This window comes from Acipenser ruthenus, chromosome 14 (assembly GCF_902713425.1).
Source record: "Acipenser ruthenus chromosome 14, fAciRut3.2 maternal haplotype, whole genome shotgun sequence".
Taxonomy (NCBI): Eukaryota; Metazoa; Chordata; class Actinopteri; order Acipenseriformes; family Acipenseridae; genus Acipenser; species Acipenser ruthenus.
The window spans coordinates 6574299-6589976 of NC_081202.1; the positions used below are offsets into that span (position 1 = coordinate 6574299).

General features: G+C 38.0%; 1 protein-coding gene across 2 annotated transcripts in view; it reads right to left on the reverse strand.

The window, feature by feature from the left end:
- LOC117419600 (protein O-mannosyl-transferase TMTC2-like) overlaps window positions 1-15678 on the reverse strand; it is a 101211-nt gene that overhangs the window by 36303 nt on the left and 49230 nt on the right. For both annotated transcript variants that reach the window (XM_034032496.3, XM_034032497.3), the window contains one exon: window positions 2784-3633. In XM_034032496.3, the coding sequence (XP_033888387.2) occupies window positions 2784-3633 (850 nt within the window). The remainder of the gene's footprint in view (window positions 1-2783; window positions 3634-15678) is intronic.

Genomic DNA, 15678 nt, shown 5'->3' on the forward strand with positions numbered 1-15678 from the left:
ATTAAATGTAAAAGTAGAGAACATTTTCAAATTAATCTCCTGTTTATATATTGATTAGTTTGCCAAGATGCTTATTATAACAGTGATGCAATGTATGCCTTTGTAATAACCTGTTATTAAACAGTTTCCCTCTTATGGGCAACCCAGCATTACACTTTTGAGCCTACAAAAAAGCCAACAAAAATGTATTCAAAATGTTATGTAAATGTTACCATATGATATTCTATGGAAACCTTTTTATAATATACATTTCAAAGGGATATGTGTATGTGTATATTGTCTTGTATTCAGTATCATTTATGGCTAGAACTACTGAGCTGCAAAAAAATAAATGAAAAAATACATAAGAAATATGTTGATTTTAAATAAGTGATCCGGCTCTTATTACATTCCCAGTGTAGTAGAAGTGGTAGTCGTAGTATTTGAATGATCAAACTGTGTGTTGCTCTTTCAATACGTTGTTCAAATACAGCATATACATTATTCATGTAGAGCATACTGAGATAGTACCATTTGGAGTTTGTTTTTCACACCATGGGACAAAGGGGTGGTTTTAATCACAATTTTAGTTTTTTATGTTCTATTTTAATCTTTTTTTTTTTAATCTTCTCTGTTCATATACTTCCGCTGCTCATGTTTGAGTAGTTTCCTTTTCTTGTCGACCTGGCTCAGACTCTTTAGGGCCATTTTAACTTATTTTATGCAGGAATCAACCCACAATTACTACTTCTTACTCAGTCCCCCCACACCCTGCCAAAAGGACTTCTGAAGGCTCTTTGCAGTGCTTCCAGGAGAAACAGCTGCTACTTCTCTTTGTTGTAACACTTGTTGAAAAGGAAACTAGTTTAAAACAAGAGTTCCTTACACAGTCCCAGATTCTCCAGCTAACCTTTATCTCAGAGGGAACTCTGTACATGACAGGCTTATAATAAGGGTATAATATAATTCCAGCATCTTCCTCTAAATGTCTTTGTAAACCTCTCTAAGGCCATTCAACACAGTCTTTCAGTAGAAAGTTTGAAACAGCTGCTTATTTACTTCTGCTTATTTGAAAAGTTCATAGACAGATTTAACCTGAGCCCGGTGGCATCTGCATTGAATGCTTTAGGAAAGCGTGGTTGTGATTCGTAGTCTTTTGGTGCTTTATTGCTTATCTATTTTAAATTTAGATTTACAGATATGTTGTAAAAAAATTAAGTCAATGTCTATTTTCGGCTGCAACCTGCTCTTTGGACCAGGCTGAGCAATTTCCCTTACATTGTTCACACGTCCCATTTAACTGTTAAAGGATTCTTCATACTGTAGCATCTACATTGTTCATCATATTTTATTTCTTACCTGCTTTATATCCTATTATGTGTGTTCTAAAAAATGATTTGACTACTGGTTTCACTTGATTTGGCCCCAAGGATCATTCTGATCATATTTCAGTATGCCCATTCCAGTGAATATAAAGAACCATTGCAGGCAATATGAATATACATGCCATATGGTCCAGTTTTTGATACAGCAGGTGGGAAATTGCATGTTAAGTAGTGCATGACAACTGAATCGTATCTTGTAAACTTACATTGGTAATGATAATACCTGCATTCATGCTTTTGGTATAAGTGAGGGTTCAGATGTATTACAGTATACACATTTTCTTACAACTACTGGTAACAAGAGCTCCCGAGTGGCGCATCCGGTAAAGGCACTCATATTGCAGGATGCACCCTATAGCTTAGAGATCACCGGTTCAAATCCAAGCTATGCCACTGCTGACCATGGACGGGAGTTCCCAGGGGGAAGCGCACAATTGGCCAAGCTCTGCCCGGGCAGGGTAGGGGTTAGGTCGGAAGGGGAGGCCTTGGCTCACCGCACACCAGTGACCCCTGTGGCTGGCCAGGCACCTGCAGTTCAGAACTGTGTGGTTCTCCGACACTAAGTTCTGGATATGACTGATAGTTTGGGGGTTGCAGCGGTGTGCCAGGTTGAATAATAAATTCTTGAGGCCTCGATTGCATTTCTTTTCTGGGTTAGAGCTCGAAAAGGTGTTCAGGATGAGCACCAGGGAGCTATGAATCCGAAGTATACATATCAGGCTGTGTATAAGTAAAAGCAGCTAATACAATATTATTATGATATTATTATGTTCTGATATTTAAAACAGTAATTTCAGCACTTCCAAAGTATCAGTTTCTAGAAGTCCAGAAAATAAGATCAGTTTACATAACAGTAGAGAGGTTCCAATTTTTCCACAACTAACTAAAATGTTTAACAGCTGTTGCCAAATATGACAAAAAGAATGACCTGCTAGAAGCTGTGTCAAAGCTAGCTGTAGAATTCAAGTAAGGAAAGTGCATGAACAGAATGTTGTTGTCCAGAGGAAACAAACCCCAAAGTTCAGCAAATGAAATGTAAAAATAAAGACATATTCCTTTGGTATGATAGTTTAGTAAACATTGCTTTTTTTTAAATCTACAATTTTTACTGTTCTCTATCAGGAACAAAGCTGAATTATTTTCAACATTTCATGGGGCGCATTCCAAACTGTATAGGCACCCATCCATTATAAATACAGACTGACAGTGTGTCCATATTCCTATTGGTCCTCCATTGGTGTAATGGCAAAATGGATGAAGAAAGTAAGTTACTGGCTATTACATTAATAGTTAAATAATATGCCGATACCAACAATTCATCTGTGCAATCCAAATCAATGGCTTCGATTTTTGCTTGATAATACAACATTTGGCAGAAATGTTGTCACCACAGAATGAGGGAGGGGAGTATGCATTTACCTTTTGCCGGGTTTACATTTATCCCTGACTTGTATAACATCTCCTCATCCTGCCAGTCTTGGTTCCTCAACACTGTCTTTATCCCATACAAAAGGACTAAAGTGGCAGTGCAATACAACAGAAGGCTCTTCAAGAACCTTCTCCTGATTTTGATGTAAAGGGCCCTCATGCCCACCGTCACCAGCAAGCAGAAGCCCATGCTGGGTATGTAGAGGACACGCTCTGCTATTACAAAACCCACATAGAAAAACATATTAGTGGCAGGGAGAAAGGGCACCATCAATAGCCCCAAAGAGAAGACCACTACGTTTTCTGTAGTGGGCAGTGACGTCCTTGGAATAACATGATTCTTTACACCATTCTCAGTACTTTTCACAGTATGAGACCCTGAGTTTGGGAGCCCCATGTTTGTGTGACAACTGTGCCCGTTTGTGCCTGTATGCTTCCTGTTTGTGCCTGTATGTATCCCATTCACTACATATGCTTTCCCATTGGTCTTTTTGACCCTTGAGGGACTCCTGAGGCTGACCCAAGACAGGAGCAGCAATCCAACATAAAAGGCCACAGTGTGAAGGTTCCTCCAATCGCCAAAGTTCCTGAGTAGAGGCACGGCGTCCATGGACCAATCAAAGCTCAGGGTGTCCGGGCACAGCAGCAGCCACATGTTGACGGAAGGCAGGTAGAAGAATGTCAGCGTCTTTGTCAAGAGGCTATGTGAGTCAGCCGCTGGGTTATCTGAGTTGGAGAAGCTGGGTGGCTTGTTGCCCATCCAGTACAAGCGGGCAGCCAATAAGATGGCTCCCCAGGTGGCCAAGGAGCTCACACTGAGAAGCAGGGAAGTATTCTTTTTCTGTAATGAAACAAAAAAGAAAATTACTTTCAGGTGAAGATTTCAGTAAATTGAGATCATACACAGTTAGCTGAGAAAGTTTCATTTACTGTATGACTGCCAAACTAATTGCAAGATGGGTTGTCTCTCTCTCTCTCTCTCTCTCTCTCTCTCTCTCTCTCTCTCTCTCTCTCTCTCTCTCTCTCTCTCTCTCTCTCTCTCTCTCTCTCTCTCTCTCTCTCTCTCTCTCTCTCTCTATATATATATATATATATATATATAGTGCCTATAGAAAGTTTACACCACCTTTCAAAATTGCCTTATAGCCTGGAATTAAAATGCATTAAAAAAAAATTTTTTCATTTATCTACACATCCTACCGCACAACTTCCAAGTGAAAAAAATATTCTAGAAATTTGTAGAAAATTAATTAAAAATAAAAACTGAAATAGCTTGGTTGGATAAGTGTCCACCCCCATTGTAATAGCAATCCTAAATTAGCTCAGGTGTAACCAATCGCCTTCAAAATCACACACCAAGTTAAGTGGCCTGTGATAAATTGTAGTGATTCACATGATTTCAGGATGAATTCAGCAGTTCTTGTAGGTTCCCTCTGCTGGGTAGTGCATTTCAAAGCAAAGACTCAACCATGAGCACCAAGGCGCTTTCAAAAGAATTCTAGGACAAAGTTGTTGAAAAGCACAGATCAGGGGATGGGTATAAAGAAATATCAAAGGCCTTGAATATACCTTGGAGCACAGTCAAGACGATTATTAAGAAGTGGAAGGTGTATGGCACCACCAAGACCCTGCCTAGATCAGGCCGTCCCCAAACTGGATGACCGAGCAAGAGGGAGACTGTGCTGGCTTGTTTATTTCGTGACTACAGTAGCTTAGTTATTTGTCTGTTATGTTCTTAAACAATATCCCTCATCTTCACTGAGAAACCTCAGAGAAATGATTTCCAATAAAATAAAATTAAAAGTTTATTATGGTAAAAGCACTTCCACATATAGTTAAAGCACGGTGAAATCAGGGAACAGTGATGAAGTATGGTAAGAACAGAGGTAAGAGAATAAGCATGAAAATGCATGGGGAAAATGCATGGGGAAAATGCATGGGGAAAATGCATGGGGAAAATGCATGGGGAAAATGCATGGGGAAAATGCATGGGGAAAATGCAAAAATGAATTTACCACGGTAAATTGTTATATGGGTAGTAACATACATAGGGATACAGGTGCCTGAAAAAACATACCCAAATCATTATCCTCTAAATAAACTGTTCAAAACAATGACCTTAAAAGTTTCATCACAGTTGACTATGTGGTTCTCTACATACATGTAAAATGTAAGTGTAACACATGGACATAAGGAAGGATGTACAGCAGGCTACATCCATGCAGGGGATAATGAGTAAGCTGCCATCTATGTCTTATCTGCTTATCCTTGGAATTGAACGCTGGGCCATCAGTGTATTTATTATTTTCAGCCTCAAAAGAGCTGCCTGTGATTTGCCTGCTATGCACTGTTGTGTTTGATTACACTGGTTTTCATATTGGTCTTTCAGATGAGCTGTAAACTCAAGGCTCTTGCATTTTAATTACATGAGTGCAAGTGTTTTAAAGTGGCAGTTGTAAGTAGCATTATTTTTGCTCCCCTTGAGGTCTGTTTTCACACCTCTGATCATTGGGAGTTTTTCTTTTGTATGTGAGCAGTGTTCTGCAGCACTGAGTAGAAACACTTCTGCGTTTTGCTTTCTTATTATTTTCCAGTGTTTTTTCTCACATAACTCTGGAGGGTATGGTATTGACATCTGGTCTACTTTATTTACACAATCTAGTCCCATAATTAAATATTTCTTGTAAAATTTGCAGGAATAAAGGTGATCCAATTTAGTTATTTGTTTATATCCTTGAGCTACAGAAGAGGTGAGTTAACATTTAGGACTTTCTGATGCTGCAGGGAGTCTAGTTTCCAACTGAAACTGTACACAGAGGGGTAAACATTGAAAGAATGTTGTAAACAGTCATATTCACATTTAGTATAACATTGAACACAACAGTGGAACACTACATCGATACAACAGTGCATTCTCAAATCAGTGAAGCGATCATATGTCAGCAAATAACCTAACTGTCAGTCGTGATGTCAGTTAATTCAATTCCTTATATCCTACATAGCTATAAACATTGGGTTTAAAATGAGAATTATGGTTCATATAAGGTGTGGTATGTCAGCCAAGAAGCCTTGGTTGGCTTTATTTGTCTAATATTATGTATAGCGATCCACATCTAAACTTATTTAACTTTCACATGCCTAATTTCACAGTTCACGCTCTGTAAATGGACCGTATTTACATTTGCTTTGTGGTCATGTTTAACATCTTCCTCATAATCCTTTTGACACATCTTGACAGCTTTACAACATAAATAGGATCAGAGATTTGTCTGGAAAAGGGCTTAAAATAACAGGCAAGATAAGCAATACGGTTAATTTCTTGAGCAGGGTCTACCAGTAAATAAAACCCTCACATGTAGTTGGTTATGCATTATAAACCATCACGTCACTCTCAGACAATCAATTCATGAAGATTTCAGTTCACCAGCAGCATCTTAAAATGCTACGATAGGCCAAAAAAATTACTTGAAAACTAAGAGAAATGCCAACAGGAATGAAAAGGTAAATATTTTTGAAAGTAAGATACTTTAGAAGGAGTTTGATTTTAAATTATTATAAAATAAATGTTGTGGGTTTTGTTTTACATTTAAAATATGAAAGTCCTTTCTTTTTTCAGGAGCTGCTCTTTAGCCCTAGGCAATGCACAAATGTTTGCTAGTGGGTGCTGATGCTTACCTATATAAGGAGTTACTTATGTCTATAGCAGGCAACTGGAACTGATCAGCTCCTGAATTAATAGTCAAATAAACTAATCTAGATTTATAAAATTATATATATATATATATATATATATATATATATATATATATATATATATATATATATATATGAATAAGAACCACTCATAATGATTGCAAACATCATAAAAAGTCATTTGAAGCATCATAAAAATGTAATTTGAAGCTCTAAAAGTCTCTTTTGGTACAGAATTAGGCCATCTATGCATGTGCAGTTTGGGAGAGAGCAGCTCACCCAAAGCGCATTTGCATTCATGACCCTACATAAAGAAACATTCTGCCACTTCAGTTAAGTGTACAACTCCCTTTGCTGACCTAGCTGAAGTGTTTTGTTACACTCTTATTATTTCAACGTAAATGTACTGAAAATGTGTTTGACAAATATAATGACTCTTTATTAGTTAAACGTATATCAAATTATGTAGTTTACTCCTACAAGTTACTAGCCAGTTTAGTGCCCCCCCCCCCTCGCGCAATATTCAGTTTACAAGCATGTAGTTGGAAATCAAGCTGTTTCCATTATCTAAAAGCTGCTCTCTCTGAAGCAGATTTATTGGCCTAATTTAAAATAATGTGTCTTAGCGGCAAGCCTGCTGTTGGACAATGCAAGGTCAGGTTTCTATAAAAAATATCTGTGCAGCGAGAACTAGTTCAGCAACCATAGGTTATTATAAACCAAGGGTAGGCTAGTTTTATAGAAATGAAAAGGATAATACCATACTTGTGGAGCATGTCTCATAATAAAGAGTATATTAAATAATAGAAAAATATACTTTTAAAGGGATGCAGTCACATTAAAAAAAGCCAAAGAAAAAAAATGAAAAAAGAAACAAAGGTTACTCCTTGTTCAATTGCTGGTAGAAAAGCTGTTGGGTTTTATAAACCTAGCATTAGATTAAAAGTACAGCTGGCAATGAGAACGTTTGGTGAGGGAGCGAATGATGCAACAAGACCATTCTCACATTATCAATTTGGAGCATTACAAGTCAATTACAGTAGGGACTTAACATTGGTTCAATACACACAGTTCAACACACAGGATACTACTATACTATTACTATACAACCATTAATAACTGTTGGTGTTTGTTTTACATTCGGTATGCCAAGACTGAGACGTTCAAGGACATTAACAGGGACTGCATTGCTAAAGTGAGTGAACACCAAAAATGATATTGTCAACTGGACAGAAAACACAGGTTAACATCAAATTACGTATAGGAAGATCTGACAATATTTGGGGTTACTACAGTGTTTATTTACTTAAACAAGAGATCACTTGTTACTTGTTATCAATGTCGACATGCAGGACAAAGATTGACAAATTCCTATGAAGAGTAGTCTGGACTCTGGAATAACCAACCTGGGTAACAAAGCGAAAACCTCTAGACCCTTGTGTCCGGTGTTACTAGTGTTTGAAAATAGAGCCTTGATTTAAAACCTGTTAAAAATGCATGCTTTGATTGATTGCCTCTGGATTAGAGTATTGTCAAAGATGCTTAGAATCATTTATTTTGATGTTGACATTTTTACATTCATCCCAGTCCTTGGAAGTAAAAGGGGAAGGGGTAACTCTGACACACTACACTTTGAGAAGAGGAAACATGTGGAAAGAAAGAAACCATACATAAACATATGGGTGGATGAATGGACATGTATAGGGCATAACTAAATCAAATTGTCAATGATGTCACACACAACTCACAATAAGCAATGTATAATAAAAATGAGGTTTAATGGTTTTTGACATTAATTTGTTTATTTTGGAATTGGTTTTGCATTAAAAAGGTTTTTCCTTTTTAAATGCAAAGTCTGGAAAAAAACAGATTAAGGAGCAATTCTTATTGTTTTTATTACAGCAAACTGATTAAAAAAAAAAAAAAAAACTGGCCTAATTTAACCTAAGTTTACTCATAATTTAAACACAATGTACAGGCATATATGAAACTGTTTAAATCATTTCACACGAGGGACCATGGCGTTAATGAGGTTGGTCTTATTTCTAAATTTCTGTAAAGGAGTATTTTGTGTATTTTACAGCGGTATGTGTATGTTTAACGGGAATCAGAAACATGTGTCTTTTATCAATTCTCTGACCTTCTTTCAAAACACATTTTGGGGGCAGAAAAAATATAACTATTAACCTTGACATTGGTATGAAATTAACCATATTTTGTAATAATATTTAGACTGAAGTTTTCATGCCAGACTCATTCATTAGTGATCCATCCCCTTTATTCCATATACCTGAGGTAGATGTATGGTCCCTTGGAATACTATATGTTACAATGGAGTACATTTAGAACTTTAGGCATCGTTACACAAAGGGCAAATAGAATATTAAAGTTCATCTGGGAGAGGAAACATTGTACTTGGCCTTTAACTGGAAAGAATGTCTACTTTATAAAAATGCAGGAAACTCAGCTTCTTCAAGAACAGGGTACGATATGGAAATGAACAAGTATAGACTATGTGTTTTTTTCTTTATAGAGCTCATGATGAATCTGCCAGAATTAAGTAAAACAAGAAAAGCAAGAAAAATCAGCAGTGTGTTCAGTAATACACCTGACTGCTGTATTAGGAACAGTATTTCTGTTCACCACCTGAACAAAGTTTCACACAGGTACAGCTCAGATCGGGTATCATGCCAGGCTTCCCTACATAGCTCAGTCAAGGAGCCTCAGTCCAATTCAAAAGGAACCACCTTCCAACAGGGTGAAAGGGCAGCTAAACCGTCATGCTCTGATGCCAGAGGAAACTTGGCACACATCCATCCCAAGTGCTGTACCTGGCTTAGGGACAAACACAGTCTTTAGGCTTGAGTGTGCAGCTGAACTTCCACTCATATTTCACTTCCCCCCCACCCACTTCCCTAATTATATATACAAAAAAGTGTAACTCATTCCTCCATAGAAACTGCATCTACAAAATACAGACTTCCTCTGACAAATAACTGCAGTGTATTGACCGCAACAGGTGTGTTCTTTCTTGAGCCAGGAGTACAGGCGGAAGGTATATGCGGAAGCACATATCATGTGATCCATTGTTTATCGCTGACCACTGATCAGATGCACTAAATCTTCTTCTGTCTCCCCTGGATGTTAAATTCACTGGTTCATATCCTGCTTAAGGTCAATCTGGAAAACCTCCATCACATTGCGTGGGAGAGCTGAGCTGTTAAAAAGGTATCTGAGATGAGTCTCAGATCAGGCCTGCCTGCTTTTAATGTAAAATATCCAATAGCACTTGAAGATGACAACAGGGTTACTGCATTGTTCCACCCCTCCGTGCCAACAGAACCCAACTGAATCATATCTGCTTAGTATTAATGTATTTTAATAAGCAAATAAACATCTGCATACTCTAACTTGCTTCCAAGTCAAATGACCGGGAGCTAAACACATAAAGAGTTTAATTACTGAAACAGCAAGGGTTCTGTTAGCGCCCCCTTACTCCATTAGACTAAAAGCTGTGGAATGCAAGCTTCATCCATAATCCTGTTTAGCTTAAAATAAGAGCTTTAACACTTCCCAGTAGGCATCACTGTGGCTTGTTTCCATCTAAATCAGTTTAGCATTGAAACAAGTTATCCTTTATGAAGCAGGCATGTGAATAAAAAAAATCCTTTGAGATGAAATTCTAAATAGGCCCACTACGGGAATGCCCTTTTTTTTTCTTGACACATGGAGTGTAAAACTATTAGGAACGAAATGAAATAAAAGGGGGTTTGAAGTAATTGAATTGGTGAAAGGATCTGGTGGTTTTATTGATTTATCATCCAGCACTCTACTATGCTGCACTCTTTAGCTCCAAATGGCACCTCTTGCTGTGCTGTCTAAACTGAGGATAATGCTATATCCCCTTTCCTTTTTTTTAAAAAAGAATTTAGTCGTCGCCAATTATTTTACCCCGATTTTCACCCCAATTTAGCATGCCCAATTATTATCTGTATCCCCGGCTCACCGCTCACAGCCCCCGCGCCGACTCGGGAAACGGAGGCTGGAACACGTGTCCTCCGAAACGTGCTCCTGCCAAGCCGTCATTTTTCGCACTGCAGATCCACAGCAATGCCACCAGACCTATAGTGCCGGAGGACAACACAGATCTGGCGGCTCCGCTGCAGAGCCACAGGCGCCCTATCGGCCACAGGGGTCACTGATGCGCGGTGAGCCGTGGATTCCCCTGCCGACCTAGGCCCTCCCTACCCGGGCAGCGCTCAGCCAATTGTGCGCCGCCCCCTAGGAACTCCCGGTCACGGTCAGCTGTGACATAGCCTGGATTCGAACCTGCGATCTCCAGGCTATAGGGCACATCCTGCACTCAGCGCGGAGCGCCTTTACTGGATGCGCCACTCGGGAGCCCCCTCTATATCCCCTTTCCAATGCCTAGTGCACGGTAATCCCTCATGAACTTCAATTTCCACAGTGGCATATTGCACAAACCAACCCTTTTTAATTTCAGCCCGTAGACCATCCCTGGGACTACTGTGGAAGCTGAAAGCATTCTGAAACCATTTTAAAAGCGTGAGTCTCTCTCCACTTTCACAATACACATATGCTCTCAGTTAATTTCAGGTGCCCTTCCCACCCTGATTGCTGGACACATGCAAGACCTTAAAGACATCATTCTTATGCACAGTACAGACAACATGTTAACAAATTAACCAGACCCACATGGAGTGGGGTTGCAATGTGATTTACATCAATACATTTCTTAAACATTTCACAAAAATAATTTAACATCTAGTTTATATACTGTTAGATAGATTCAAATGTGATACAAAAAATGTAAATGTTACTGTCTTTGATCTATAGTGTTCTTTTTGACAGAGCAGACAAACAGAATCCAATAGCATAGGGTAGCATAGAAGAGAAAGATTAGCAATCTCATTCAGGGGACTCTTTATGGCCTAACAGCATGCTCTGAATTGAAAGGCTCATAATGACCTGTCTATGACCGGATTTGAGGCTTATTTATGTTTAGTATCTAAAATGTCCAAATTACATGCATACCCACTATCGGACCTGACTCTGCATATAATCCTTTGATAGTTTAAAATGTCTAAGGCCATGTTCATGGGGACGAAAAGTCATTTTTGTAAATTGCTACAAAAAGTAAAGATGTAGAGAAAGCAAACACTGTGGGCTGGCCCTTTATATTGATACACATGTGACTTTATTCTTGACACTGCTCAGGCAAGTTCAGAGGAAGTGCATGTCTTTCGAGACACACTCAGATTTTAACCATTTCTTTGTGAAACACACATTTATAAGAAACAACATAAAGCCTGCTTTTTTAATGCAATAATGACTCTTCTAAGCTGCAAAGGGACATATTATCTAGACTGATTTAGCCCTATACATAAATGTTATACCTTACAAACAACGTCATTGGGAAAGAGACTATATTTTAAAAGATATGAAGAAATAATAAGGATAATCTCCTGTGGTTGAAGTTTGTATTATGTAAATTCAAAGAGTAGTGTACATTTTAGCAAATGTATGAACTACATATTAGGAGAACAAAGCACTTGCACCACTGTAGTAAAGGGTCAGTTTGTTCGAAAACCTGTGGCCTTCTTAAAAGCATCAGAAAACCAGTTTTCTTGCTGTTTTTTTTTGTTTTTAAATTTAGAATCTCCAATTATTTTTTCCCGATTTTCTCCCAATTTGGAATGCCCAATTATTATTATTATTATTATTATTATTATTATTATTATTATTATTATTATTATTAGTAGTAGTAGTCGTCGTCGTCGTCGTAGTAGTAGTATTTCTCCTTCACTGCGGCGATTCCCCACACAGCTCAGGGACCCGAGGCTCAATGGGCATCCTCCAATCCCACGGGCCTCTGGAGGACAAAGACCAGCCCAGAAAATCTCCGCCCCCAAGCTCACTCGGCGTGCAGGGGTCGCCGCCGAGCGGTGAAGTGAAACAGTCTAAGCAGGATCCCACCTCCCCAACCCCGGGAGATCCAAAGCCAATGCAGCGCCGCCATGGAGTACCCAGCAAAGACCGTCTGTATCGCACAACCAGGATTCGAACTTGCAACCTCTGGTTGTATGACTCACCCGGCACACCGCATGGCGAGCCATTTGGGGACCCACTTTACTGTTTTTTCAACATGGGAACTTTGCTGTGCTGTACTGGTATCTTTCTGATGAAGAGAGCTTGTGCAAACCTTTTGCAGTCTCTATTACAGCAACAATATTTATCAACATTTATAAAACAAGAGGCATTTTTAAAACCCATCATTTATAATTAACAATATTTTCAAAGTCAAGCCACAGATTTAAGCCTTTTATAACCAACTTCACCAAAATGTATCATTCTTACGGCAGCCTGGTCATTTGAACTGCACATTACATCCCAAATCTGCTGGAAATAACTATGCAGTTTGGGAACAATCAGTTTGATTGTAATTTGACACAATATGAACTTGCTGTGTCTCTTCAATTTAAATCATTGTTCCATTCCCAATTTCCTACAAGCAATGTAGACATACTTCTGCACAGATCTGCTCTGATTAAGCCAAATTGAAAAGTAACGGAAATAACGGAAATATTTTTTGAACCGTAAAACCTGCAGTGGAACTGTCAGTGTCTTGCAGAGATGATGTCATCAAGATCATCAATCACCTCCCCCAATCCTGTAACTATAAGGGTTTGTTATTGTGTGGCTTGGCATTTACAATTGACCAGCTAGATTGTTCACCAGACTTCTACAGCACTGGAAATGTAATAAAACTATTATATTTCTGTATTAGAGGTGCCCTATGTTTAATGGAGCTGCTGAGTTAAAGTATGTGCAAAAATTATTTATTTGTAAATTAAATGGAGAAGGGGTACACCAGCCATAAATAACCAGTGTGTAAAGCTTTACAACAACAACAACAACAACAATAACAACAAAATAATGTACATTTTGTACATTATTTCTTTAACATGGAAAAAGTTCATTCTGAAGCAACAGCCTTTTATAGCAACTACTTTAAGATAACAAAATGGTTTATAAGACTTCCCTGGGAATTAGACATGCCTGTTGTGAAATATATCAGTCATTATACCATGAAAAGGATATTATTTCCTGTGGGGATTTACAGGATAAGACCAATTATACCAGTGGGTCTCTAGTGCAGAATGTAAGTACTGTGTATTGTTAATTAAAAATATTCTGCCTGGAAAAGAGGAGACTTTAATGTGTCCTCCTGGTAGACAATATGACTAAAGTGAACTTGTTTTAAGTTTGTTCAAATTTTGTTTAAAATTTTGGAGTTAAAAAAAAGGTTCTAAACAGAATAATTATAAACAGAATACAAAAAGGTATCAGAGAAATAGATGGGGGAGTTTGGAGACCTATGCAGGAAACAGATGAATAAATAACTCTCCAACATGTTTTTCTGAATTGCCCCCAGCCTTGGTGTTTAATCAGCACGTGACAGCGGGTTATTGGTTCACGCATCCTCTTCTTAATTAAATGCGAGTGGAAGGTATTACAGGGTGATCCAGATTCCAGATGCCCTGGCACATGGTTCTGAAGCTGGCAGGACTATCCACAAATTTTGGTTCCAGCAATATTGCACAGGGCTTATTGTAGTCTGTTATTTATTGAACAAGTATTTAACAAAGAAATGGGTTTACACTATATGTATGTGGCGCCATTTAAAACCTGCCTATTGTGTGTAGTTTTAGAAATCCTTTAAATTAATGTTATATTTTTTTATATATTACTGCCTTAAAATAAGCACATGCATTTGGTACCACCGCGTCATTTTGATTGATCTGTTTGGTGAGTGCTTGACAAAATGCCCTGACAGAAATAAAACGGTACAGCAAGGAAGATAAGAATGTAGAGTAAACTCAGATAGTGATCTGTTCCAGGTGGACTTCCACTCAACGTTTTCACATCTTTAGTGCTTTTGGTGATTTCTAAGAGATCATCAATCAATTTGGACATTAAGATGAATGATCACAATGGTCATTCACAATTCATTCATTATTTACTTATCCAAACTTGCAAACTTGGAGACTTCAACAGATTTTAATGGGATGGGTTCAATCAACAGCAATTTAATTACAAGCAATTTCTTTATACTTACCAGAATATATTGGCTCTCACTTTCTGTACATTTATTAACACTGAAATCCAATTACTGTCCCTGGAAGCAACGGGCCCCACAGAAAGGGCAATATATCTGAGACTCTGGGTCCATTCATACCACCACTAGTTAGAATTGAGAACCCTTACTTGCTGGCATCAGCCATATTAAAAGTATTTTAATACTCATTGCTGCAAACTTGGAGACATAACTGATGATGTTTTCAACACCCATCTCATGAAGAATATAACCCACTGTGAGCTCATTAATATAGCATATCCTTCCAGAATGTATTCATTTCTGTATCTGCCCATCTCTATTGGAAACACCCCTGTAATTTCAAATGGGGCTGGTTCATGTGTAATTTAAAGTAATTGAACTGTCAAAAAAAATGAATGCTCCGGTTTAAAATCCTAGACAGACAGCTTTTATATTTCTGTGGCTTATTTTTTCAAAATGTTAGATTTGTTAATTAACAAAAAAACAAAAAACTTTTGTTGGCAAACTATTTCATTTAATTAATTCCCTTAAATATTACCATTTATTAAATAAAAAGAGTGAGTTGGGAATGATGTGCAAAAAGTTCATTTGTTTCTCTTTGTTCATTTGAATCTAAATTTATTGTACAGCATGATAAAAAAGTGTGTTCATCAATAGCAAAATACAGAACAATTAGCAAACGTATACTGCTCATAATACAGAACTTCAGTTACAGCATTTGTTTCAATTTAACCCTGCAGCCTGTTCTGTACTTCCATCCAGACAGGCCTCTGACAAAGGCTCAAGGAAGTGATTCAGAATGTCAAGGTAAACAATAACACTATTTTACTAACCCACAAATACATGCTGCATCTAAATTTACCCCATACACATTAACACAGTGGAATTATTGCAACATATTGTTTCCTCTGTTCTTAGGTCACTGGGAAAATTTGCTTTGTTGGCTCTTCCCCCCCCCCCCCCCCCCCCAACGGTAAACACAGTTCTTTCCGCAAAACAAAGCACAAAACAGATAAACATGATACAAATAATAAGAAACAGTCCGAAAAAAAA